The sequence below is a fragment of the Nelumbo nucifera genome, chromosome 3 (genome assembly GCF_055504915.1).
Source record: "Nelumbo nucifera cultivar China Antique chromosome 3, China Antique-T2T, whole genome shotgun sequence".
Classification (NCBI taxonomy): Eukaryota; Viridiplantae; Streptophyta; class Magnoliopsida; order Proteales; family Nelumbonaceae; genus Nelumbo; species Nelumbo nucifera.
The window spans coordinates 77,117,199-77,144,931 of record NC_142651.1 but is presented as its reverse complement, the minus strand read 5'-3'; the positions used below and the strand labels follow the sequence as shown (position 1 = coordinate 77,144,931).

Sequence of the window (27,733 nt, the reverse complement as noted above, 5' to 3'; positions counted from 1 at the left end):
TGTCCTTCGCGGGTCGAGAATCCACCGACGAGCAACGCTTTGCTCCATCTCCGTTGTCTTCACGCCGTTGCTCGATCTCCGATTTGCAGGACTCCACTTCTTTCATTCTTTACAGCGTCCTTTCTAAAGGTTTTTCTTTTCTTTTTGTTCTAGGGCACCCAAATGGATAGTGGAAATGTTGGTGAAAATGGAAATTGCTTGGAATATCAATGGAATGACAATCTCCGTGGATCTTCTTCTTTGATTTTCTTGGGAACTGGTTGTTCTAGCGCGGTCCCGAACGCGATGTGCTTGATTCAACCCACCGATCCGCCCTGCAAAGTTTGCACCCAGTCATTTTCTGTTCCTGCCGAGCTTAATCCCAACTATAGGTTCGTTTATTTGGTTTGCATTGTTGAAGCTTGTTTAGGGTTTTATTCGTCTGCCTCGTATTATTCTTGCTGGATGCGTGCGCATTATTTCTATTTAGGTTTTGATCTGATTTTGAGTTGCCGGAGTTACTTGTAGATCGTATACATTGTGAGAAATTATGCGGATTTGTTCTGCGGTTTCTTATGGATTTTATTAGAGTTTATCTTCCTTTTCCTTTTCATGCGTTCTCTTGTTTTCCTCCTTTTTTTTTTCACTAAAGAAACAAAAAAATTTCATAAGTTGGATAAGACTATGAGTCATCATGGCTCAAAATTGTTTTGGATCGAAAACAGTGAATGGTTGAACCATAGATTCTTTTTCTTTTTCCGTTTCCGTTCTTTTCTCTGCTATGTTCACCTTATGAAGCTAATCATCAAGTCAATCTTTAATCAGTTTTTGATTTTACAGGTGCAACACATCTCTTCTTATTGATTATTGCCAAAACAATGGTGTACATAGTTATATACTAATTGATGTTGGAAAGACCTTTAGAGAGCAAGTACTTAGATGGTTTACTCGCTATAAGATTCCTCGAGTGGATTCCGTAAGTACATATTCCAATTCTTTTATATTTCCAAATCAGTATATCAGGAAAATCCTCTCATTGTTCAGTGATAAAGATTTTGGCTATTAGAAATTTATGTTGCATAATCATTTCCACTCCTATGTAGTTTTATCAATCCCACAAGGCAATGGCTAGTCATTTTGGCCGCCCTAGGTAATGTCGTGACTAGTAGTGCCTAGGTTGATTAGTCGACCACAGAAAAAGACATGTTCTTATATAAGATGTTGATGCACTCTCATAAGACTGCAAATATGCAAGAAAGTAATGATACAGAACATTTAGTTTTCAACCTCTATTTTGCAAACATGAAAAGAAAAGTTGGATAGGATAAGATAGAATTTTTCAAACTTAAAAAAGAAAAAAAGAAAAGAAGTGTAACTTGACTATTTGATGTGGTCCCCTTGTTTATGGCAACTCCAAACCAACAAATGACTGATTCAAAATTTAAAAAATTTGAATAAGTGGCAATGCTGGGGGATGGACACTTTTGGTCTAGCAGGAGGCCTTTCCCCCCTTTTGGGATACTGATATTAATGAATAAGTGGCAGTGTTGGGACTTGGGGTATGGGTCCTATACATGGGTATCATACATGGACACTTCAAGTTTTACTGTAGATTCTGTGTCTGATACCTTCCAAGCCTTTTTTTTTTATTTTCGAGAAAAGAAAAGATAAGGTAGTTATTTTTTTTTGGTGAAAAAAAAGCCTTCCCAGCCATGTCCTCACCATTTCTGGGTATCATACTAATCATTAACGATTTGGGCCAATTTGATTCTACCAACTAGCTAGATAGGATTAAACTTGAAAGATGTTTCTTAATCCCATTGAAATGTGTATACAATTGGTGGCATGGATTAAGATGTGTAGCCACTCGGTCCAATTTTCCTTGCTGATGTCATGTATGTACTATATCTAGGTTATAGTACATATCTGGGTATCATAAGAGTCATTAGCAATTTGGGTCAAGTTGATTCTGCCAACTAGTTAAATAGGGTTTGTAATCTGAGGAGCTATACTCGAAGTAGTAAAGAAGAGAAGAGAACCACTGAAATGAAGAGAATGTCAAACTGTACTAGCCAGCCTTTTATTTATAGATGAATGTAGTACAAGGTACAAGAAATTACTGGGTGCCCCTGATTAGTGATGGGACTCCCAGATGACTTAAATCATTAAACAGGATTAGGCCCATTAACACAGGCCCAGTTACAAGATAAGTTAAACATAAGAATGGGCTAATAAGAACTCTTATCAGCCGAACATCACTCTAACATTCTAACACTCCCCCTCAAGCTAAGCATGGATATCAATCATGTTTAACTTGGCAAGTATGTCCCTGAACTTTGTTGTTGCCAGCCCTTTTGTTAATACATCTGCAATCTGCATCTTTGATGGAGTATAAGGCACATAGAGTTCTCCTGAAATAATTCTCTCTCTGACAAAGTGTCGATCAATTTCAATATGTTTTGCCCTGTCATGCTGCACGGGATTGTTGGCAATGTTGATAGCAGCTTTATTATCACAATACAACTTGAGGGGACCCTCAGTCTTGATACCAAGCTCATTAAGGAGGGTTCTGAGCCATAAGAGTTCATCAACCCCGTGTGCCATAGCTCGGTATTCTGCTTCTGCATGTGATCTAGCCACAACATTCTGTGCCATGTGACTAGGTTTCCTCCCAAGAATGTACAATACCCTGAGATTGATTTTCTGTCTCCAACAGACCCAGCCCAATCAGCATCAGTGTAGGCTTCAATTTCAAGTCTGTTGTTTTTCCTGAATAGAATTCCTTTCCCTGGGCAAGTCTTCAAGTATCTGAGAATTCTTTCCACTACTCTCATATGAGGGGTCTTTGGTGAGTGCATGAATTGACTGACAACATGCACTGCATAGGTAATGTCTGGCCGAGTAAGGGATAAGTATATCAGTTTTCTTACCAAATTTTGGTACCTTTCCTTATCACAGCATTCCTCACCCATTGATTCTTGTAATCCATGGTTTAGTTCTATTGGAGTGTCTGCTGGCCTGCACCCCATCATGCCTGTTTCCTCTAGAAGATCTAGCACATATTTTCTTTGACATATGTAGATTCCCTCTCTTGATCTAGCAACTTCAATCCCAAGAAAGTATCTCAGATTTCCTAGGTCTTTGATCTCAGATTCTGAAGCTAAGAACTCATTCAGCCTCTTCATCTCTTTCACATCATTTGCAGTAATCACCATATCATCCACATACACAATGAGTGCTGTAAGTTTGTCATCCTGTCTCCTTGTAAACAATGTATGATCTGCACTGCTCTGAGTGTACCCCACTTTCTTCACGGCCAAACAAAGTCTCTCAAACTATGCCCGGGGAGATTGCTTCAAACCATATAATGCTTTCCTTAGTTTACATACCTTCTTTCTAACATCATATCCAAGTGGGGGTTCCATGAATACCTCTTCATGAAGATCACCATTTAGGAAGGCATTCTTCACATCCAGCTGATGAAGTTCCCAAGAGAATTTTGCTGCTAGTGACAGTAGAACCCTGATTGTGTTGAGCTTTGCTACTGGGGCAAAGGTTTCCTTGTATTCAATTCCTTCATTTTGTGTAAATCCCTTTATCACAAGTCTGACCTTGTACCTCTCAATTGACCTATCTTCCCTGTGCTATACTGTAAATACCCACTTGCACCCAACAGTGCCTTTCCCCTCTAGCAGGTCCACCAATTCCCACGTTCCTGCTTTCATTAGGGCTTTCATCTCTTCATTCATGGCTTCTTTCCACCTTGGATCAGATGCCGCCTCAGAATACCTGAAAGGGACACATGCAGAGGAAAGAGTAGACATAAAGAAATGATAGGCAGGGGATAAGTGTGAGTAAGAAACATAATCAGCTATGGGATGCCAAGTGGTATAAGAACGAACAGGCTTACGGAGAGCAATAGGAAGATCCAAATCTGAATTGAGTGGGTCAGAATTACCTTGGATTGCAGAGACAGATTGATCTGAGTTCAACTGGTTGCAATCATGAGGTTGAGGGCCCTTCTTCCTTCTACTGTATATAAGTATCTCTTTCTCTTGTTTACTGGAACCTTCAGAAGCATCAGCCGAATCTGGAGAAGTAACTGGCACAGTGGGAGTCTTACTAGGTCGACCCGGAATGTTACAGCTAGGAGTAGTGGAAGGTGATGAAAGGGGAACAAAAAAGAAGGGAGACTGAGAATCCTCTTCCAACCCACTACTCTTCCCCTGAAGAGGATTCAGAGAAGACTGGAAATAGGGTTGAGACTCAAAAAAGACTACATCTCTGGTGACATATTTTTTCTTGGAGACAGGATCATAACACTTATACTCCTTTCGTGTAGGAGAATACCCCAAAAATATTCCCTTTGTAGCCTTAGGATCCAGCTTGGTGTTCTTTGGATCCTTCACATGTATGAAGCATGTACAACCAAAAACCCGTGGGGGAAGAGGAAATCCTGGAAGAGTGGGACACAAAACAGAGAAAGGAGTCTTCATGCCCAGTACCTTAGATGGCATCCGATTTATCAAGTATGATGCAGTGAGAACAGCTTGAGACCAATATTGCTAGGCACATTGTGCTGGAAAAGAAGGGCTCGAGCTGTCTCCAATAGGTGCCTGTTCTTGCGCTTAGCAACCCCATTTTGCTAAGGGGTGTAAGCACATGATGATTGATGTAACATGCCTGCATCTTCCATGAATGAGTTCAGGGATCTTTCAAAGTATTCAGCTGCATTGTCTGAACGGAATTGCTTGATCTTTTTATCAAATTGTGTTTCAACCATCTTGCAAAACATCATAGTTATCCGGGGAACTTCATCACGTCCTTTCAACAGATAAATCCAAGTGCACCGAGAATAATGGTCAATAAAACTGATAAAGTAACGGAAGCCATCAATGGAAATAATGGGTGAAGGACCCCAAACATCAGAATGAACCAAATCAAAAGGGGCTTGAATTTCATTACTAGAAATTGGATACATTGATCTACATTGTTTTGACATTTGACACACATCACAAATTAAACTCTGACTCGGAATGCCCTTACATAGTTTGGGAAACAACATTGCTAAAGAAGAAAAGGACAAATGACCTAGCCTAGCATGCCACAAGTGCAACCTAGCTATTGACTCCACACTTTCTGGACTAGTAGTAGCAGAAGCTTGCAAGGCTGAGCTGACATCCTCATCAAAATAGTAAAGGCCCCCATACTCATGACCACTCCCAATCGTTCTCCTCGTCAATCTGTCCTGGAAGACACAATGAGAAGGAAAGAAAGTTATACTGCAGTTCAAATTTTTTGTAAGCTTTGAAACAGACAACAGATTTAAGGTAAGACTAGGAACATGTAGGACTGATTTAAGAGAGAGATCCTTGCTTAGGTCAACCACCCCCTTTCCAGAGATGGTGGAGAGGGACCTATCGGCTACTCTCATCTTATCCTGGCCAGACAACAAATGATATGTAGAGAATAAGGACATATGTGTCATATGGTCAGTGACTCCGGAATCAATCACCTAAGAGGTAGAATTAATGGAACTAGTTGCACTAAATGCAGAGGTTGTACTTGATTTGGCAAGAGAGGTGGAAGCTAAAGAATTGTTCTTCAGATGGGCTAATGCCCAACTGAGAACCTCTACCTCACTAGCTGTGAAGCCCGAAGTACTTGGTCCAGAGGAGTCGGCAGCCTGCCTTGCGGTGGAAGAGGACACTATCTGAGTACTCTGTGAGTTGTCACTACTGTTGTTGGTGGCAAGATTCCCACTTGTTGTGTGGCCCTTATGTTGCCTTTTGTCCTTTCTCAGAGCAGCTGGCTTTAGATGCGGGTACAAGACCCAACATTTCTCCTTCGTGTGTTTCTCACCACCACAATGGGTACACTTGAGGGACTTCTTGTCTGAAAATCTATTCCCCTTAGTGGAGACTAAGGTTGAATGTTCTCCAGGTAGTTCTGTTGACTGTGTCTGGGAGTCAACTTGCATCTCCTTTCTCCTTACTTCTTCATTCCTCACTAGGTAGTAGACATGGTGAAGCTCAGGTAATTCATCTCTCCCTAGAATCTGTGACCTTATACCTTCATATACAGGGTCAAGGCCCGCCAGAAACTTAAAGGCTCTGCCCTCCTCAATCTGCTTGTCATGCCTCCTTATCCTTGGCATTTTCCCAATCCAAAATCAAGTGGTGGTCAAGCTCTTCCCAGAGGCCTTCCAGTGTTGCAAAGTATGTTGCCACAGACACGTCTCCTTGCCTTAGGGCTGCAATGTCTTGATTCAGCCTGTAGATTCTAGCATTGTTCTTTTTCTGGCCGTATGTCTTGGATACTTTCTCCCAGATTTTAGCGGCTGTAGGGAAGTGATGAACAGTTCTGGCCACCCGAGGAGTCATGGAGGCCAGCAACCAAGACATGACTGTGGCATTTTCCTTGCGCCACATGGTGTATTCAGGACTGCCAATTTCTGGTTGTTTCTTGTCTCCATCCAAATAGCCTGTGAGATCACAAGAGGTAATGAACAGCATTGCTAAGACGGACCACTCTCTGAAGTTATACTCATCCAGCAGCACACTTGTAATCTGCAAGCTGTGCAGATTAGGGTTTTCCAGGTTTGAGGACCTTGTGACAAGTCTGTTATCTCTAGAGGAAACTTCACCGGATAGTGAGGACATCCTGACTTCAGTCCAAGAGTTGTTCACAGTGCTGTAGGTGGTTCTGTTTAGGGCTGGCCGAAGTGGTCACAGTGCTGGTAAAAGTGTTCATAGTTTGGGTACAGTAGCAAGTAAAGGTCTGTAACTGAACCAGTTCACAGTGCTGGTAAAAGTTCAAGGCTGCAACTGTGCAGTGCAGAAGTAGGGCTGGTAACCGACCTGAAAAAATCTGTAACTGAAGTTGCCACAGTTCTGTAAGAGTCTTGCTGATGCACCGAAGCTGCAACTGTAGAAGGGGCTAAGTCTTTACCACTGTTCTGCGCAAGTCTTGCTGGAGCACCGAAGCTGCAACTGTAGAGGAAGCTCTCCCCCTTTCGGCTAGTGCTAGGACTGCTGGAATCAGTCCTCAACTAGGTCTGTCCTATACAGACCTCTCTTAGTAGCCCAATAGCTACTACTTGCTGAAAAAAAAACTAGTAGGACATCTACTTCTGGGTCTTACTTCCCTTGAGTCCTACAACCAAGAGAAACCCTAGGTTCGAACTTGCTTTACTCTCTTACACTCCTAGGTCTTTACTGCAGCAACCCAGAAAAGGAAGAGAGAAGATGAAAAGACAGCAAGAGAAGAGAGTGCGCTTGCTGAACCAGGAAGGAGCTAATGCTCTGATACCATGTAATCTAAGGAGCTATACTCGAAGTAGTAAAGAAGAGAAGAGAACCACTGAAATGAAGAGAATGTCGAACTGTACTAGCCAGTCGACCAGCCTTTTATTTATAGATGAATGTAGTACAAGGTACAAGAAATTACTGGGATGCCCCTGATTAGTGACGGGACACCCAGATGACTTAAATCATTAAACAGGATTAGGCCCATTAACACAAGCCCAGTTACAAGATAAGTTAAACATAAGAATGGGCTAATAAGAACTCTTATCAGCCGAACATCACTCTAACATTCTAACAGAGTTAAACTTGAAAGATGTTCTTTAATCCCATTTAAATGTGTATACAATTGGTAGCATGGATTAAGATGGGTAGCCACTTGGTTCAATTTTCTGTGCTGATGCCATGTATGCACTATAGGTATCTTATCTGTGATTCTGTTTTTAATAACATAACTTTTAGTTTTCATGTTAAGTATGCCTACCCATAAGCTAACCTTTTTTTTTGTATTAATGCAGATAATTTTGACCCATGAACATGCTGATGCAGTCCTTGGTCTGGATGATATACGTGCAGTACAACCATTTAGTCCTACAAATGATATTGATCCTACTCCTATTTACCTTACTCAGTTTGCAATGGACAGGTATTCTTTATTCCTTTCAATCAAAGGCATTATCTATGATGCCCAGATACAGATATGGATATATAGACACAGACAGGGGAAACGGGAATATAACCCTCCATTTCATAAAATCCTGGACATGGGATATGGGTATGAGTGTCCCGTGTTTGTGAGTCTATCCAATTAGTATTGGATACAATACCAGTATTCTAGGCATGTATGGGAATCCAGTTATCATAGCAGACCAAACTGTTAATTTCATTTGATATCTTTCATCTTCATGTGTACATCTCTGGATTCTAAGATTTGAAGTTCATGATGTTAGGATGGTACTTGTCATACATCATGATCGCATGGTAATTGGGCCGTCTGTTTGGGTTTGAAATGTTTTATTTATAACCTTTGTGTTCTAATATTCTATCACTTTATAAGGGTACTGAAAATCTATCTCATGACCAATCCAGTACATATGTCACAGAGGACCGACCAAATGTTCACTCCCAATGTACATATCCACCTTATGCCTCCCCTTGCATTGGAGTTTTGCATGAATGATGATACCTTCCAAGTATTCAAATTTTAGTTTGAAAAAAAAGAAAGCATAAAAGGGCTTATTTTGGACATGGAAAAGTTTTATGGGCTAAAATGTATACAATGGATAAAGAGTAGAGACAAGAACATGAAAGGTTCCTTTTAAGCTCTATAACTAGTTGCCATGTACACGATTCCTGGGTTGTTTATACTTCTATAAAGAACCTAAATGGAGATCACTCCCCCTTAAAAAAGAATAATTCTGGTGGCTCTATTTAAGCAAAAGGTTACAACACTTGTCTGTGTCCTCTACATTGAGTTTCAACATTTTTCCTGACATTGTATGATGTATTTTCCAAACAGCATTGCAGTGAAATTCCCATATTTAGTTCAGAAAAAACTGAAAGAAGGACAAGAAATTAGACGAGTTGCACAGCTTCGCTGGGAAATTATTGAAGGCCACTATGATAAGCCATTTGCTGCATCTGGCCTACAGTTTGTTCCTCTTCCAGTTACTTACTCCAATTCCATCTCTCATTCTGTTGTCTATATTATGCATCATCCATTCTCTTGTGCCTAATTGCTTGTTTCTAATGTAGGTAATGCATGGAGAGGATTATGTTTGCTTGGGTTTTCTTTTTGGTCAGAAATCTAGAATAGCATATGTATCTGATGTTTCACGTTTCCCTGCAAGCACTGAATATGGTATGTTTTGTTTTAGCTTTTGATGATCTAATTACCTGTTCTATATCATTCACATTTGCCATAAAAAATGAACAGTTAAAAATAAATAAATATATAGGCAGATAGATGAATAAAATACAAATTCCAAACACAGATATCTAGGATTTGGATCTTCCACTAAATTTATTTATTCTTTGGAACATCTTGTAGCAATGATCACATCATGGTGGGTCTAAAATTGTACAAATATATCCAAAGAAATTTCTATCATCAATGCTCTTGAATGCTGTCAATGTGCAAGCATATGGGTATCAATCAAGGTCATCCATCTTTTCTAGAAAAGTTCTAATTCTTTATAATCATTCCTTTGGTGTGGGAATTTGTCATTTTTTTTGTTTCCCTTGAAGTTTTAATTCCTCAATGTCTATCAATGTAAAGTGCTATCGTCGTGCTGATGGCATGTTGGACATATTTTTTTCCCTCAAACTACACAATTTTGTCTAAAACATAGTCTAAATGACCAAAATGGCTCACCATGCCACTTGTCAATTTGATTTGAACATGAATGATAAAAAAAATAAAATATGATTTGAGCATGAAATGATCTTACTAGGTCATGAGATTTGGGGTTGCCTTAAGATCACTCAGTATTTGCTGATGATCAATGGGTCAACAAGAGATCTCTTTCCAGCCAAAAGGGGTCTCCAAATAATCTTTTAAATAATAGATCCTAGATTGAGTAAACAAGGGTAAGCCAAAAGGATGTTGGTTGAAGTAATGAAATAAGATCTAAGGATTCCTATAGTCAAAGGAGCTCATAGTGGAAAATTTTAATTTTTTTATCAATAACAGTAAATTTTATTAATAATTGAGAACTTAGGAAGTTACATAGAAAAGGAGCTAAAGAATCTTAACTCCCTACTATACCAATGTACACCCAAATCATGAAAAACTTACAACACAGCCCAAAAGAGAGAGTTTTTGTTCACCCCTTGTCTAGCTAGCCCATCTGCCAAGGAATTTGCATTTGTTTTTATCCATGTGCAATGAACTTCGATGTCCTTAGTCAGCCACTTAAATTTCCTCTTTTCATTGTTGTAAATCCAGAGCTTAGAGCTATCCTCTTTTAGCCAATTCACCACAATTTCAGAATCACCTTCTATGATCAGTTTTTTAATATGCATGTCCTTAGCCCTTTAGATCCCTTCAAGAGCTCCTAGAATCTCAGCCCCTAGAGAATCGCCCACCCCAATTGGACCGGAATACATGGCTAACAAGTTCCCTTTTTCATCTCTTATCACTCCCCCTATTCCGGAAGGCCCTGGATTACCCATGCTGCTGCCCTCAAAATTCAGTTTGGTAAACCCTTGAGGTGGAGGTGTCCAACAAGAACTTGAGGTCTTCTTCACCGGAGCTGAATCTGCAATCTCCTTCCAATTTAATATCATTTGATCAACTGAGAAGTCTGTAAACAGTTCTAAAGTTTTCAACCAATGTATCACCCTAACATGGATACTCTCCGTGATTGCTTCCAAGCTTCTCTCCTTATCTGAGAAAATCTGTGAATTTCTTTCCTCCCAAACAGTCCAACATACTGCAGCCCTAACACATCTCCACATGATCTTGGCCCTTTTTGTTGTCCAGCGAGGCATGGATGTGAATAAACATTGCACATTCAAAGGAGGGGTCCACCTGCACCCAAACAAAGAAGTAAACCATTCCCAAATACCTTTAACAAACTGACAAGAAATTAGTAAGTGGTATCCAGACTCTGTTAAGGGCCCGGGAATAGGATCTCATCACGGGTCGGTCCATGGGAAAACCCTCTTGTTTCCCCTTGTCCCTTCCTTTTCTTGACGTACCTATCTTGGCGCCTTTATGGTGATTTGTTCAAGAGATCACCAACTCTCCTTACTCTCTTCTTGACTGAATATTCGATGCCTTTATTGAATAATAGCAGCTCCTTAAATAGGAGACTACAAGAGGTAAGAGTCCTGCTCTTAGGGAGACTCCTTGCTGATTAGGGAGACTCTATCTTGATAAGATAAGACTCTATCATGCTCGAACTCAGGATATGTGGCTTGGAACTCGGTCAAGGGGATCCAGGTGGCTTCGGCTGACGGTAGACTGTCCCATTCTACCAGAACTTCAAGAATACCTCGATTAATACGGGAGCGAACAAGAGTCCTAGGTTGGCGAATGAGTTTGCCTTCTTTCAAGGGTGGCAGGGAGGGGACTTGGTCCAGAGGAGCACCTATAAATGGTTTTAGCAAGGAGATGTGAAAAACATCATGATTCCGACTGCTCTCCGACAATTCCAGCTGGTATGCAACTGCGCCGATCTGCCGCAAAACCCTGAAGGGGCCATAGAATTTAGGGGCTAGTTAAGGGGCAGCCCTGTGGCACAAGGAGCGTTGCCGGTAGGGCTGAAGCTTCAACCAAACAATCTAGCCCGGTTCAAACGACAATTCCCGAAGGTGCTGGTCATAGGTATGCTTCATGCGGAGCTGGGCCTGCTGTAAGCGAAGGTATGCATCAGCTAGAAGGGCATCACGCTCTTGTAAGGAACGATCAATCTCCTCCATACGAGTAGAACCGGGTTCATAGGATAACAAGCGGGGAGGGTCTCGGCCATAGACGACGCGAAAAGGGGTCATGCCGAGGGAAGAATGATAGGCAGTGTTGTAACAGTACTCGGCCCAAGGAAGCCAATCCACCCACCGTCACGGTTGGTCACCCACAAAACAACGAAGATACATCTCGATCGTGCGGTTTACCACCTCCGTTTGACCATCGGACTGAGGATGATACGCGGAGGAAAAAGCTAAGGTGGTGCCATGGAGCCGAAACAGTTCCTTCCAGAAGGCACTAGTGAAAACCGGGTCTCTGTCACTGACAATGGATTCCGTTAACCCATGTAAGTGGAAAACATGTGTAAAGAAAGCGTGGGCGACTGAAATGGCGCTGTACGGGTGTGATAGAGGAATGAAGTGGGCATATTTAGAGAAGCGATCCACCACCACGAACAGAACTGATTTGCCGCCTACCTTGGGTAGTCCCTCGATGAAGTCCATGGAGATGTTGGCCCAGATTTGTGTTGGGATCGAAAGGGGCTGAAGGAGGCCAGCCGGGTGCAGGTTTTCCCATTTATGTTGTTGGCACGTGGAGCAATTTTGGACAAAGTCCCGATTAGAAGCCTTCATACCTTGCCAATGGAAATCAGTCCAGACGCGATGCAGCGTTTTCTGAATGCCTTCATGGATGGAGTTATGAATACTGGAGATGATGGAGGGAATCAAAAGAAGGGTCTGGTGGGAGATGTACCCGACCCTTATATAGTACCAACCCGTCATGAAGGGACCAATTGGAGTCAGCGGCCCCAGACTGAATTTTTTGTACAAGGAAAGACCCTTCTGGTGATTGCGGTATTGCCTTCCTGATGTTGTCTAATAGAGTGATCCAGGGTTGGGAAATTCCGCAAAGGAGCATAGTGTCCTCATCGCGTCTAGACAAAGCATCAGCGGCGTGATTCAAGGATCCCGCCTTGTAGTCCACCCGAAAATCGAAGCCAAGTAGTTTGCTAACCCAATGCTGCTGAGGAGGAGTGGTGAGTCATTGCTCCAACAAGTACTTGAGGCTGTAGTGATCGGTTTTGACGACGAATGACTGCCCCCACAAGTATGGTCTCTAGTGTTGGACGGCTCTAGCTAGCCCGATTAGTTCGCTCTCATAGGCTGGTAGTTTTAAATGTCGGTCGGCCAGTTTGCGGCTGAAGAAGGCAATCGGGTGCCATTGCTACTGTAGTACGGCCCCGATACCTATTCCGGATGCATCGCACTCGACTGTAAACACGAGAGCGAAGTTCGGTAATTGCGGAACTGGGGTGGAGGACAGGGCATCTCTTAAATTTGCAAAAGTTGTATCGGCTGTGTCGTCCCAACGGAAGGAATTTTTCTTTAGTAGGTTGGTTAACGGGGCAGCCAACAGACCATAATTCTGCACAAATTTGTGGTAGTAACCTGTTAAACCTAGGAACCCGCGTAAACCTAGGAACCCGCAGTAGTAACTTGTTAAACCTAGGAACCCACGAATAGCAGGAAGACCGGTGCGCATACTCGTTGATTCAGGAAGCACTCACAACTTCGTAAGTTAGCAAGCTGCCCTTCAGTTAAAACTGGCAATGGAATTCAGGCCACGACTACAGGTAGCCATCGCAAACAGTGAAAGGGTTCACAGTTCGGGAATCTGTAAGGACGTTCAGATACAGGTTGAATCTGAACTATTTTCTGCTGATTTATTCGTACTTTCCTTGGATGGATTCGATATTGTTCTTGGGGTTAAATGGTTGATCACCCTAGGCCCAATTTTATGGGATTTCAGTGCCCTAACAATGACATTCCACTTGAATGGTAAGCAAGTCTCTTGGCAGGGTAGCCCGGTAAAAGCAAGAAAACCACAGGTTCTTGCACTCTAGGGAGAAACGACACATACGACAGCCATGGAAAGACTCCTCACCGAATTTTCAGATGTGTTCCAGGAACCCAATGGACTTCCTCCTCCCCAAGCATGCGATCATCGAATCCCTCTGGTGACGGGTTCAGAACCAGTCATCGTCCGGACTTACCGCTACCCGCATCTATAGAAGGACGAAATAGAAAAGCAATGTGCTGAAATGCTGAAACAGGGGATCATACGCAAGCCGCTCCCCCTTTTCTTCGCCAGTCCTATTGGTAGAAAAACGGGATGGAACTTGGAGGTTCTGTGTTGACTACAGAGAGCTCAATAGCCGAACGATCAAGGATAAGTTTCCCATTCCCGTCAAACGGAGGTGGTAAACCGCACGATCGAGATGTATCTTCGTTGTTTTGTGGGTGACCAACCGCGACGGTGGGTGGATTGGCTTCCTTGGGCCGAGTACAGTTACAACACTGCCTATCATTCTTCCCTCGGCATGACCCCTTTTCGCATCGTCTATGGCCGAGACCCTCCCCGCTTGCTATCCTATGAACCCGGTTCTACTCGTTTGGAGGAGATTGATCGTTCCTTACAAGAGCGCGATGCCCTTCTAGCTGATGTATACCTTCGCTTATAGCAGGCCCAGCTCTGCATGAAGCATACCTATGACCAGCACCATCGGGAATTGTGTACCGGCAACGCTCCTTGTGCCACAGGGCTTCCCCTTAACTAGCCCCTAAATTCTATGGCCCCTTCAGGGTTTTGTGGCGGATCGACGCAGTTGCATACCAGCTGGAATTGCCGGAGAGCAGTTGGATTCATGATGTTTTTCACATCTCCTTGCTAAAACCATTTACGGGTGCTCCTCTAGACCAAGTCCCCTCCCTGCCACCCTTGAAAGAAGGCAAACCCATTCGCCAACATAGGACTCTTGTTCGCTCCCGTATCAATCGAGGTATTCTTGAAGTTCTGGTAGAATGGGACAGTCTACCGTCAGCCGAAGCCACCTGAATCCCCTTGACCAAGTTCCATGCCACATATCCTGAGTTCGAGCTTGAGGACAAGCTCTTAGTCCAGGAGGGGAGTAATGATATGGACGCGTTTATCGGGAGGAAATACCACCGCCGGCAGCAACAGTGATCCAGTGTTCTCACCCTATCCAATTCGGTAGCAACAGTATTCTTATTAATTCGGCAGATTAGATTAGATTATCTTATCTTATTAGTTTAGTAGATTAGGTTGCCTTATCTTATTAGATTAGATTTAAGAGAGACTTATCTTATCTTATCAGTCGTATCTTATCAAGATAGAATAGATTGCCCTATCCTATTAGATAGAGTTAAGAGAGGCTTATCTTATCTTATCAGTCTTATCTTATCAAGATAGAGTCTCCCTAATCAGCAAGGAGTCTCCCTAAGAGCAGAACTCTTACCTCTTGTAATCTCCTATTTAAGGAGTTGCTATTATCCAACAAAGGCATTGAATATTCAGTCAAGAAGAGAGTTAGGAGAGTTGGTGATCTCTTGAACAAATCACCATCAAGGCGCCAAGATAGGTACCTCAAGAAAAGGAAGGGACAAGGGGAAACACGAGGGTTTTCCCGTGGACCGACCCTTGACGAGATCCTATTCCCGGGCCCTTAACAAATCAGATTTTGGCATGATATCTGGTATTGCGACAGATCTCTCAAAGAGAGCTTTCCAACCCTTTTCGAGATTTCACAAGAGAAAGACTACCTAGTTTCAGAGACTTTTTCATAGAATCAAGGGACTGGAGTTTGGAGCCCTTCCTTCAGAAGAAATCTAAATGACTGGGAAGTAGAGCTTTGGCTGGAGTTGATGCATCTCTGAGTGCTACTGCTATCAGGTTGGACATTTCAACACAAGACAAAAGTGTTTGGGCATGGGAAAGCTCGGGTTTTTTCTCAGTAAAATCTTTCTACAACAGACTTTGCTCTGATGAAGGGACTAGCTTTCCTTCGAATAAAATTTGGAAAACTACAGTGCCACCCAAAGTTGCCTTCTTCACTTGGGTTGCTTCTCTAGGAAAATGTTTGACTGCTGAGAACCTAGCAAAAAGAGAAAGGCTGATGGAACCCAGCAAATGTTTAATGCGTGGAGAAAGCTCTGGAGACATGGAGCATTTATTTCTTCACTGCAAGTTCACAAGGGAGCTTTGGCTGAAGGCTTTGAGATGCTTTGAGGTGTCCTTGTGCTTTCCAAAAGGCCTTTTGGAGTTGCTTTAGAGCTGGAACCTAGCCAGTTTATCAAAGAAAAAAAAGGAAAAGTCATCTCGGGAGTAATTCCACCTGCAGTTCTGTGGACAAGTTTGGACAGAGAGGAAGAGGCTTTTTGAGGACAAATACAATTCAGTTGATTCAATTCTAAAAGTTTTTTGGGGAAGAATTTATTCTTGGGTGGCTTCTCAGAAATTGTTCAAGAACACTCCTTACAACACTTTTTTTGACAACTGCAACATTTTTGTTTCTAGCTGAACAGAAGCCCTTGGGATGTATAAAGTTTTCTTTTTTCTTTTTTTAATTTCCTGTTCAGTGTCTTGCTGTGCAGGTTCACTGTATTCTCTTTTCTTCTTTAATGAAATACTTAACCTATTCTCAAAAAAAAAAAAGGTAGGCTTCAACTGCTAGTAGTGGTATACGAGGAGAACATGCAAGAGAAATTAGATCATCAACTGAAGGCTCACCAACAGATTAGATTGCTGCAGAAGCCAGTGGTAATGGTTCTTCATCCGGGGTGGATGAAATCGATCAATCATTTCCAGGCTCCCAGCCAGTTAGAGAAGAACCTAAGCTCACCAACCTCTTAGTGATCGTCATCACAATCCCATTCAGGTAAGGAACTTGTGGTTTCCACTGAGGTTGATCATGAAGGGGTCCCAGGGGTGGCGGCATTGTCAGTAACCCGTCTAGTGGTAGAAGAGGGACTGAAGGAGGTAGAGTTGTCGACTCAATAGCCTATAGGCAAGGCAGAATTTAGGGAGGTTCAACCCATCCTTAAACTGTCATAGGCAGATGAAGTAGAAGCCAATGGCAGCTTGACCCAAGAGTCAACTGGTGGTGTCAATGAATGGGTGAAAGCGAACATCAAGGAGGTAAATGAATTCTTGGCATTTCCTTCAAGGGGCGTGAAGAGGAAGTGATGGCACTGCTTTTAGCCATTAACAAAAAGAAACAATGGGCAAGGTGATAAGGCATTAAACAACCTCACGAAAAAGGGATTAAAGATTTGCAAGGAAAAGAATCTCCTCAAGTTGACTCTACATGAAACTGGAAGCATACACTGATGCAGATTAAGCTGGATGTATTGATGATAGGAGGTCCACCTCGAGATATCGTACTATGGTGGTAGGGAACATTGTTTCATGGAGGAGTAAGAAGCAGTTTGTAGTGGCTAGATCCTCAGCTAAGGTAGAGTACTAGGCAATGGCACATGGAGCCTCAGAACTATTGTCACTTAGATCACTTCTAGGAGAATCGGGTATTGACTGTGAGAAGCCAATGAAATATTGTGATAACCAAACAGCTATCAACATTGCACATAATCCTGTCCAACATGACAAAACAAAGCACATAGAGGTTGATAGACATTTTATACAGGAGAGAGTTGCTTCAGGGGAAGTTTGTTTTCCATTTATTGTTTCTGAAGAGCAATTGACTGATGTCTTGACAAAAGGTGTTTCAAAAAGGAGCTAATACACTATATAAGCAAGCTAGGCATGATTGATATCAATGCATAGCTTGAGGGGGAGTGTAGGGAGATTGGGCCAAATGGGCCCTAGTGCATCAATATGTCATCTTTTGTCTTTTACCTGTTATGTTTGTTAATGGACCTTGTCCTTATGTGCCTGTTAACCTTTGCTTATTTATTTTTAAGTATGTTTATGATCTGGCCGCCCCTTTAAGGGAAGTATTGTAATTGCTCTCGTTAAGCTAAGATTAATAAAAGATTATAGGAGTAAGGGGGAAGAGATTGAACCATCTTCTCCTTATCCTTTCTTCTCTTCTCTACTATTTCTCTTCTTCTCTCTCACTTTTCTACCTATAACTTGAGATTTATTTTCTGATTTTATTGGGCTGGATCACATCTTTTCCTTGTTGCTACTTGGTCTAACCCAGCATCTGATTTCTTCCCTTTCCTCCCAAAGACTTTCCATATTAGTGAAATCTCAAATAAATTTGAACTGTCCACTTTCTGAAGTCCAAGTACCTAATCTTCCTCAACCTTCTCTTCTTCTTCCTTTCTACCTTCACACCACAAGGAAGCTTCAATGGCAGTCACCAACCAGAGTAAAAAATTTCATCTGCACACACCTTCACCAACCAGGGCACATCTTCAGGATGGACATTACTAGGCTAACAGGGAATCACAAAAAAGAAAGTCTAAATGAGCCTTGCACAGGGAATCAATGGAATGAGACACTTCTGGCCTCCTCAGATGAAAAGGCAAGCCTAGCAGCTGAACCACTGCTCTATCTTCCACACTGAAGCTCTTGGAGTTAGAGATAGGAGCCCACCTGGAAACAGTTACAATATCTGGATCCAACTTAACATAAGCAGCACCAATCCCAGCCTCTGATCCTACTAGCTCCAACAGGGCTTTACAATCCTCAAAGGGGGTTAAAATTATAGTTCAGGTCAACTTAAGTTCTTTTTTGTAGAGAGACTGAGCCGAATGGGCCCTAGCCCATTAGTGTCTTTCTTATTAGTTCTTTCATGTTATGTTTTCTTATTGGGCCTTTTCTTTATGGGCCTTTAGCTCTTTTTTATGTATTCTAAGTTTAGTGCTGATGTGGACACCTACTTAAGGGCCTCCTTGTAATTTATGTAGCTTAAATAAGTTTAATAAAAGATTAGAGTAGGGGAAAGAGGAGATATTCGAACTCCTCCTTTCTTTCTCCTTTCTTTCTCCTTCTTCAATCTTCCTCCTTGCTGTCACCTTCTTCTTCTCTGATTTCTTTTGCTTTATTCTGAAATATTCCACTGATTTTATTAGTTTGAATCACATCTTGGTATCAGAGAAGGTCTCTCTTCCGTTATCCCTTTTTTTCCTTTTTTTCCCATACACCTTTTTCTAATCAAAAGGTGTATGGAGAGATAAATTGCTGATTATTCAGAGATCTTGTTTGCCTAGTTGGTAGAGGGTTTGGAGAGTCAGAATCTGGTCGAAGATTGCCAAGAAAGTGGGATTGCAAATTTTTTTTTCCCAAAACCCTAGCCGACTAGAAAATTTCTAGTTACGAGTTGAAGATGCTATTTGGATGTGGTGCTCAAGGCTTGGAGGGTTCCTTTTTATCTCCACAAGTGGCCGGCTACAGTTGGAAGTGGTTTGGATAGCTTTGGTTTGAGCGGCTACCTCTTCTATCTTTCTCCCTAGAGGCCAGGTATGGTGAAACCCTAGTTTTGGGGCTTTTGAGTGCTTGACTGACCTTAGTTAGGTCTATAAAGGTTAAAAACATTGTTTTTCTATTTTCGTTTGATTGATGGAGCAATCTGGAAGTGAGGTGAAGCAAATCCTAGTGTCGGGGGTTGGTCCCGTAGATTCCTTTTTGACAGGAGTGACTACAATTAAACTTGACGGAACAGATTACCTTGCGTGGGCACAATCTATTAAGATCCATGTCTGTAGTAGAGGTAAAGTAGGGTTTCTAATGGGTAGTAAGGCGATGTCGAGTGAGTCTGACCCTACATATGAGAAATGGATGCAGGATAACTACACAGTCATTGGGTGGTTGGTAAATTTTATGCAGCCCCATATAAGTCAACACTATCTGTGGATGACTTCAACTAAGGAAATTTGGGATAGTGTGACAAAGACATACTCTCAGAAATTAAATGTTGCAAGGGCCTACAAACTAAAGAGTGATGTAAAGAATTTAAGACAGGGGGAAGAGTGTGGTTGTGTATTATTTGATGTTGAAGTCGCTATGGCAGGAGTTGGATGTTATGAAAGCATTTGTATGGGAAAGCACCAAAGATGCCAAAACTTTCAGGAAAATTGTGGAAAGAAATAGGTTGTTTGAGTTCCTTATAGGACTCAATCCTAAATTTGATATTACAAGGCGGAATATCTTGGCCAAGGATGATGTATCACTTGCACAAGCATACTCTATGGTGAGCAGTGAAGAGAGCAGGTGACAAGTACAGCTATAGACCCCACCTCCTTCAGAACATTTTGCACATGCTGGAATAAAACCAAAGGGGTTGAATGAGAAAAGGGAAGTGATATGTGAATACTGCAAGAAGCCGAAACATACTAAGGATTCTTGTTGGAAGCTTCATCCAGATCTTCTTACTGAGAGGTTTCGGAGCAACAACAACTCTAAGAAGGGTGGCCAGTCTGGAAAACCCAAGAATGCAAATGTTGCCACAATGTCTAAATGTGAAGAAAAATCTGTTGTGGAATAGTTGGCAGCAGTGATGGCAGAATTCGAGAGATATGGGAAGTTGATAAATCACTTGGAGTCTACTATTGCATCTTCCTCCCCAGGCATCCCCTCTATCCGCTTTTGCCCATTTAGGTATTCGTGCTTCTGCAAATCATGCTACAGCCTCAGGTAATCGTAGAATTCCTTGGGTCATAGATTCTGGTGCATCAGACCATATGACTAGCCTACCCAACCTTTTTTGTTCATACCAGCTCCTCTTGGGTAGAAAGAAGATTTCTCTTGCCGATGGGTCTCTTGCTCCCATCTCTGGCAAGGGGAATATTAAAGCCTTTGATTCACTTGTATTATCCTCTGTCCTTCATGTTCCCAAACTTAGCACTAACCTTTTTATCTGTTAGTAGTTTAACCAAATCAATGAACTGCAGCATAACCTTCTTTTCTACTTATTGTGTTTTTTAGGACCTGAAGTCTCAGAGGACAATTGGGGGTGGCCATGAGGCGAATGAGATATACTTGTTGGATGTCTCTGATCAAAGTCCTGGATTACCTAGTGGAGTTGCTTTGGAGTCTGTTTTATCAGAGTTAGTTAATAGAGTCATGATATGTCATTTTAGATTTGGCCATTTGTTTTTTTCAGCTTTGAGTCATTTGTTTCCAGAAATGTTTAAGGGAATATCCCTATCGAGTCTTCATTGTGAGTCATGTGAACTTGCTAAACATCGTAGACAATCTTTTTCAGTGAATAATAAAAAATATGTTTCTCCTTTCCATATTGTGCACTCTAATGTGGGGGCCATATCATTTACCTGCTATGGGATGCTATAAATATTTCATTCTTTTCATTGATGATTTCTCTCGTTACACATGGATTTACCTTTTGAAATCCCGGGATGAAGTATCAAATATTGTACAAAAGTTTCATGAACTTATACTTACCCAGTTTAACACTCAGATCAAAATATTCCGATCTGATAATGCAAAGGAATATTTTGAGAAGAGTCTCTCCTCCTACTTTGATACCTTTGGAGTTATTCATCAGAGTTCTTGTTCCTACACTCCTCAACAAAATGGAGTGGTGGAAAGGAAAAATAGACATGTGGTTGAGGTTGCGAGGAGCCTTCTTTTTGCTTCCCATGTTCCTATTAAATTTTGGGGTGATGCTGTTCTTATAGCTACATACTTGCTAAACTGAATGCCTTCTCGGGTTATGGGGTTTAAAACTCCCTTTATCTCTTTTTCCAAATGAGGATCTATTTTCTCTTCCTCTCAAGGTGTTTGGGTGCACTTGCTATGTCCATGTTCATAGTCATCAAAGACATAAGTTTGAGCCTAAAGCACACAAGTGTGTCTTTTTGGGATATGCCTCCACACAGAAAGGGTACTGCTATTTTGATCCAGTTCGTGGCACTTGCTTTGTTTCTAGAGATGTCACATTTGTAGAGTTAGTCCCTTTCTTTAGTACTTCTCTTGAGGGGGAGCATTCAGACGAGTTGTTTGCATTGTCACCATTTGTTCCTCTTCCAATTCCCATTGAATCTTCTATAGAGTCTCCTCCAGTTGAGCCATCTATCCCTGCTCCCCCTCCTCCTACTCATTCCCCTTCTTTTCTTTCCCATCCTATTATACAGAGGTGGTACCAGAGACAAAGACTCAGAGACATGCAAGTTGTTTCCATTCTTTCAGATGTGCCTCTTGCTCCTCCCATCACTACTGAGAGAACATGTTAGCCCTCTTATACTACTTTGGATACCTTCCCTGACCTTGATCTACCTATTGTCCTTTGCAGAGGCAAACGGAAATGCACAGCTCATTATATTTCCAAACACCTGTCCTACAACCTCCTTTCCCCTTCCTACTATTCCTTCCTTGCCTTTGTTTCCACACATGTAACTCCTCGGTTTGTCCCAGATGCCTTGTCCAAACCAGAATTGAGAGATGCTATAATGACTGAACTAGATGCTTTGTATAAGAATAATACCTGGGAAATTGTGCATTTGCCTAAGGGAAAGGAACTGGTTGGCTGTAAGTGGGTGTTCATTATTAAGTATCATTCTGATGGTACTGTTGAGAGATATAAGGCCCGTTTGGTTGCTAAAGGATATACTCAGATGTATGGTATTGACTACTTAGAAACTTTTGCCCTAGTAGCCAAGATGACTTCAGTTCGAGTCTTTCTATCTTTAGTTACTGCTTTTGACTGGCCGCTTCATCAGTTTGATGTAAAGAATGCCTTTTGAATGGGGACCTAAATGAAGAGGTCTATATGTCTTTACCTCCAGGGGTGTATGGGAAGGAGATGCAAGGAAAGGTCTGTAAACTGAAGAAGTCTCTTTATGGCCTTAAGCAGTCTCCTAGAGCCTGGTTTGACAGATTTCGGGCTGCTCTTGTTGCTTTTGGATACACACAGACTTAGTTGGATCATACTTTGTTTGTTAAGCGAAGAGATCCCTTAGTGACCCTCTTGATTGTCTATGTTGATGATATTGTGGTTACAGGAAATGATACTCAGGAAGTTCATCTCAAGAGTTTTCTTATCACTGAGTTTGAAATTAAGGACTTGGGAGAACTCAAATATTTCTTGGGAATTGAAGTTGCCAGATCTAAGGATGGTATCTTTATTTCTGAATGGAAGTATGTTCTTGATCTCCTTGTAGAGACTGGGAAACTGGGGGGTCGACCTGCTTCTACTCCTATTGACCTAAATCATAAGTTGTCAGCGATTGAAGGTGAATTGTTGCCTGATAAGGGGGTGTTCCAAAGACTGGTCGTGAATTTACTTTACCTTTGCATGACTCGACCAAATATTTCCTATGCAGTTAGTGTAATTAGCCAGTTTATGCATTCTCCCAGAGATAGACATTTAGCAGTTATTGAGAGAGTTCTGTGCTATCTAAAAGGAACTCCAGGGAAGGTATCTTGTTTGCTAAGCATGGACACATGAAGCTGGAAGCATACACTAATGCTGATTGGGCCGAATGTATTGATTATAGGAGGTCTACTTTAGTTTACTGTGCTATGGTAGTAGGGAACATTGTATCATGGAGGAGTAAGAAGTAGTCTGTAGTGGCAAGATCTTCAGCTGAAGTGGAATACAGGGCAATGGCACATGGAGTTTCTGAACTTTTGTGGTTGAGATCACTTTTAGATGAATTGGGTATAAATTGTGAGAAGCCAATGATGTTAAATCGTGACAACCAGGCTGCTATCAACATTGCACACAATCCTGTTCAACATGACAGAACTAAACACATTGAGGTTGACAAGCATTTTATACGAGAGAGAGTTGCCTCAAGAGAAGTCTATCTACCATTTGTTGCTTCTGAAAATCAATTGGATGATGTTTTGACAAAAGGTGTTTCTAAAGGAAAGCTGGTTCATTATATAAGCAAGCTGGGCATGATGGATATCTATGCTCAGCTTGAGGGGGAGTGTAGAGAAACTGGGCCGAATGGGCCCTAGCCCATTAGTGTCTTTCTTACTAGTTCTTTCATGTTAAGTTTTCTTATTGGGCCTTTAGCTCTTTTTTATGTTTTCTAAGTTTAGTGCTGATGTGGACGCCTACTTAAGGGCCTCCATGTAATTTATGTAACTAAAATAAGTTTAATAAAAGATTAGAGTAGGGGAAAGAGGAGATATTCGAACTCCTCCTTTCTTCTCCAATCTTCCTCCTTCTTGCTGTCTCCTTCTTCTCTGATTTCTTTTGCTTTATTCTGAAATATTCTACTGATTTTATTAGTTTGAGTCACATCTCTTTCAATAAATCCCAATCTTTCGCTTGTAATATAATATATGCATATAAGGTATTGCAAAGGAAAATGAGGGGGGAGATCATCCTCCTAGTCCCCCACCTCTCTCTGCCCCTGTCTGTTAATACAGTTCACAATGCTATTTCCTCAATAAGCATATTGTAAATTAAAGTGGATACTGTATTCTTTGCAATCATATTTCTCTTCCTCTTTATGTTTCTAAATCAGTTTTGGTTATGTAGTAATTTCGAAGACTGGAGCTGGACAGTTGGATCTTCTTATCCTTGACACATTATACAAGGTCAGGCTTTACTTCATCCTCTTCTGCTTGCGGTACCTGTCTCCGATTGCTTCTATATATTTATCGACTTTGCAAATATATTTCTGGCCCTATCCTTTCTAGTTTTTCCATTCATCCATATCAGCATACGTATTTCTGCCAATCACTTTTTGGACATGTTATTAAGTTATTGTTCAAAACCCTATTCCATCCATACAACAGACAACACTTATGACACTCCCATTTCTCCCATCCAACTCTAATTCTATGGACAACATCCTATTAAGTGTTTTTTCTATTGATAATCATAGCATTTTATTAATATAGAGAAAAATGAATCATGTGCTCTAGCAAAGTCTACTAATGATCCCTGTTCACCTTGCTTGGGTATTACATTGGCCAAGCAATTTGCTGATCCAATAGAAAGTGGTTTGCAGCTTCCTTGAAAAGAAAATTATTTCTTTAATGGTGTCTCTGTGTTGCCATAGTCCTTATTGTACTTCAAAAGTCACCTTCACCAACTGAACTGAAAACTCATTAGTCACCCATTCACCACCTGATTAGCTAAAAGATCATGTTAACAATACAAGTTTCTAGGAGTGGATCATGTCATGATTGGTATAGTATCTGGGCTATGGCATTCGTTAGGTGACCCAAACAGACCACATTGCTGTATTGTTGGTTCCTCTCTATGCATCTCCCTTTGGAAGACAACTGTATTCAAGATTATCATAAACTATAATTAGGTCTGTTTAATCAACAAACTTGGCCATTCAGGCTGGGTAAATCCTTGTAGAGATACTAGATTCCTAACTGTTTGATACTTGGACTTTTGGTAGTCACTTCAATTAATTGGAAAGTTATAACTGTTTTTAACATCATGGTTCATAAAAATGTATCTTACTAGTTGAATTCTTAGAATTATAATCCAAATGCTGTGCATTACAAATCCTCAATGTGCCTGACTGCTATATTTCCTCTAGGGCTGCAAGTTGGGTTTCCTGACTTGATTTCAACTGCATCAGGCTTAGGTTAGGAAATGGAGTACCCTTTCAGATTGCTTGTTAGATATTTTATCGTATCTTCCATTACTTCGGTGCAATGGATATCATTTGCGTTGCTGGTATTTTTAATGATTTATGCTGCTTATTTAATGTTTTTATACTACGCTCAGTAATAAAAAAATATATTTTATGCTATGTTCCAAGACTTAAATCCCTTGTTTCACCATTTAAATTTCAATTCATGCAGACAGGATCACATAATACCCATTTTTGCTTGCCTCAGGTTGGTCCCTCCTTACTCATTTGAAACTTCAAGGTGCAAATTTTCTGTAATTTATTTTAACAGAGAACTGTTGCTTAAACAACCACTAATAGTAAGAAATTCTCCTTTCAGACTCTTGAAGCTGTAAAGAGGCTTTCTCCAAAACGAGCACTGTTCATTGGGGTGACCCATGAGTTTGATCACCACAAAGACAACGAGGCCCTTAGGGATTGGTCTAGAAGGTACAAGACACCTTTAAGTTTAATCTTCATAACCTCCTTTTTCAACTTAGAAACATGGTCATTAAAACCAGCTTTAGTCAATCAAAGAACTGTGCACCTTGATCGTCACAGTTGAACTTGGTTTGAACCAGTTTCTTTGCTAAAATACTGCTGCCATCTGCTATTGGCATCATCATTATTGCTTCTTAAAGGAGATGGATAACATGTGGAGATATTGCTGAGGGAGATAAGTGCAATGCTTTTGGAGGGGACAGGAGGAAGAGATTGGGGTCAAAAGGGGAAAAGCACCCATAGAGAGACTTTATGGAGAGGTTTTTTTATATAGAACGTTGATATAGTGACAAAATATTCGAGGACTTTACACTCTGATAGAAGATATGGCCTTGGAGATTTTAGCATGGAAGAGCAAAATTCATGTTGAGACAAAATAGCTGCGATGGAGCACAGGTGATGATAATATTGATTTTGATGACATGCCAATTACTGAATGACATTAGGATTAAATCCATGAAGCTGTCATAATCAGCACCAAGGTTGACCTTCCAGGCTATCGGATTTACCTACCTAGGTCTTTGCTGGGTTGATGTCTATGTAGGTTTTAGTAACCACCCTTGGAGTACAGATGTCTGAGTTGGTTGTAAAACTATTATGGCCTAGAAATGTCATGGATCTAGCAAATTTCAAATAAGGCATCATTTTCAATGTTAAGAACTGAATCACTGATTTTCTATTTTATTTTCTTGCTACAGAGAAGGAATTCCTGTTCAGCTTGCTCATGATGGTCTGCGAATCTCCATAGATCTATAATGAGGTGAATGCATCCTATCTAGAAGTTCATTACCTTTCTTTTTCACTAAATTCGCAATATTGGGTTTCTTCAGGGTCTAATTTGTTTACAATGTTTTAAAAGGCACTGGATGTGTGCTCCAGCCTCCAGGCTAGGTGCTAAGAAAATTCCTCAATACACCTCCAGTATAGAGGCATGCACCTATGTTGCACTTTGCAGAGGTGTAAGCTTCATATGCTCTTACATTTCAAATTAATTTTTAATAATAAAAATGTTAAAAATAAAAGTAGGAGAACCATTTTATTGTGTTCCCCATTATATATTAACATAATGCCAAACATGAAAGACCTTTTTTATTGTAATATTATAATAAAATGTTATAAATAGAAGCAGGGCACCATAGCTTTGATTTCTTTTTTTAATGCACTAAATTCATTAGAATATGATATGACACTTGTTTATGTTAAGGGTTCGACTATGATGCTGGAAAGACATGATACCAGAAAAACTTACAACCAACCAACCGGCATCATAAATAGAAGTGACAGGTGGGGGAATCTATCAAAATACAAGGGGAGTAGTGTATCATAGGAGCTTGGATCTCCTACCCACAAACTCTTCCCACAGAACACCACAGGCACACACATTGGGAATATTTCCCTTATCATTTATGAGAGATGTTCCCAATACACGGAGGAGGTGTCTTGTGGGTAGGGATGTAGAAAAACTTTCCCTACAATTTATGTGAATCACCACCCCCATGTTAGAAACTCTGCTATAACAATCCTTGCCCTGAAAGACATGCTCACATAGATCTCCCAAATGCTTAAGGCTACCTTTCGGGTTTCCATACTTTAGGTCCATAGTTTCTATTATTAACCTTATGAATAAATCCTGTAATACATGTATGGATCTCTCATGTATTATTATCCTTGCGAGTATATCTATAATACACGTAATGAAGTTCATTATTATTTCTTTTTTTTCGCAGGTCAAATGTGCAAGACATACAACTAAATTTTCCTCTCGGTAGGAAAGGAGAAAACAAATACTTGTTAGGTTGCACCCATTTTTTTGCTCTTGGTATATCTAATCGAAATGATGAAAACAATTCATGAAGTGATGGCAGAAAATGCTGGATTGTAGAGGAAAATATATACAGCATAAGCAGAGAAGGGGACCACAATGGTATTGCCAAATATTGTCAATCCATGATGCATGGACACTTGTTATAAACTTTCTTTCTTTTTCTTTTCTTTTGTCTGGTCTTATCTAATTTTCATCTGAAAGAGAAATTTATCGAGCCCAAGCACAGCAATGTAATTTGTCAGTGCCTGTATGAGTTATAATTAAACCTGAAGGAATTGTTGTGAAGTTATTGACAGATGACAGATCCTCTGCTTGAGAAAATGCTCTTGGTTAATTTAAA

At 41.0% G+C, this 27,733-nt stretch overlaps 1 protein-coding gene across 3 annotated transcripts; it reads left to right on the top strand.

The window, feature by feature from the left end:
* On the top strand, nt 1-27,733 carry LOC104610229 (Metallo-hydrolase/oxidoreductase superfamily protein). 3 transcript variants are annotated; one of them, XM_010276747.3, is made up of 10 exons: nt 1-371; nt 820-955; nt 7,802-7,929; nt 8,803-8,950; nt 9,039-9,144; nt 23,972-24,030; nt 25,261-25,296; nt 25,408-25,517; nt 26,267-26,328; nt 27,296-27,733. In XM_010276747.3, the coding sequence occupies exons 1-9, from the start codon at nt 163-165 to the stop codon at nt 26,322-26,324; spliced, it is 990 nt and encodes a 329-aa protein (XP_010275049.1). In that variant the 5' UTR covers nt 1-162; the 3' UTR covers nt 26,325-26,328; nt 27,296-27,733. The 3 variants fall into 3 exon arrangements, with proteins under 3 accessions (XP_010275049.1, XP_088757256.1, XP_088757257.1); XM_088901130.1 differs by lacking the exons at nt 26,267-26,328; nt 27,296-27,733 and having other exon boundaries at nt 25,261-25,329; nt 25,408-25,490; XM_088901131.1 differs by lacking the exons at nt 25,261-25,296; nt 25,408-25,517; nt 26,267-26,328; nt 27,296-27,733 and adding an exon at nt 24,993-25,123.

Coding starts and splice junctions, on each gene's coding strand:
- LOC104610229 (XM_010276747.3), top strand. CDS start 163: ATGGATAGTGGAAATGTTGGTGAAAATGGAAATTGCTTGGAATATCAA. Junction 372..819: donor GAGCTTAATCCCAACTATAG/GTTCGTTTATTT, acceptor TTGATTTTACAG/GTGCAACACATCTCTTCTTA. Junction 956..7,801: donor AGATTCCTCGAGTGGATTCC/GTAAGTACATAT, acceptor GTATTAATGCAG/ATAATTTTGACCCATGAACA.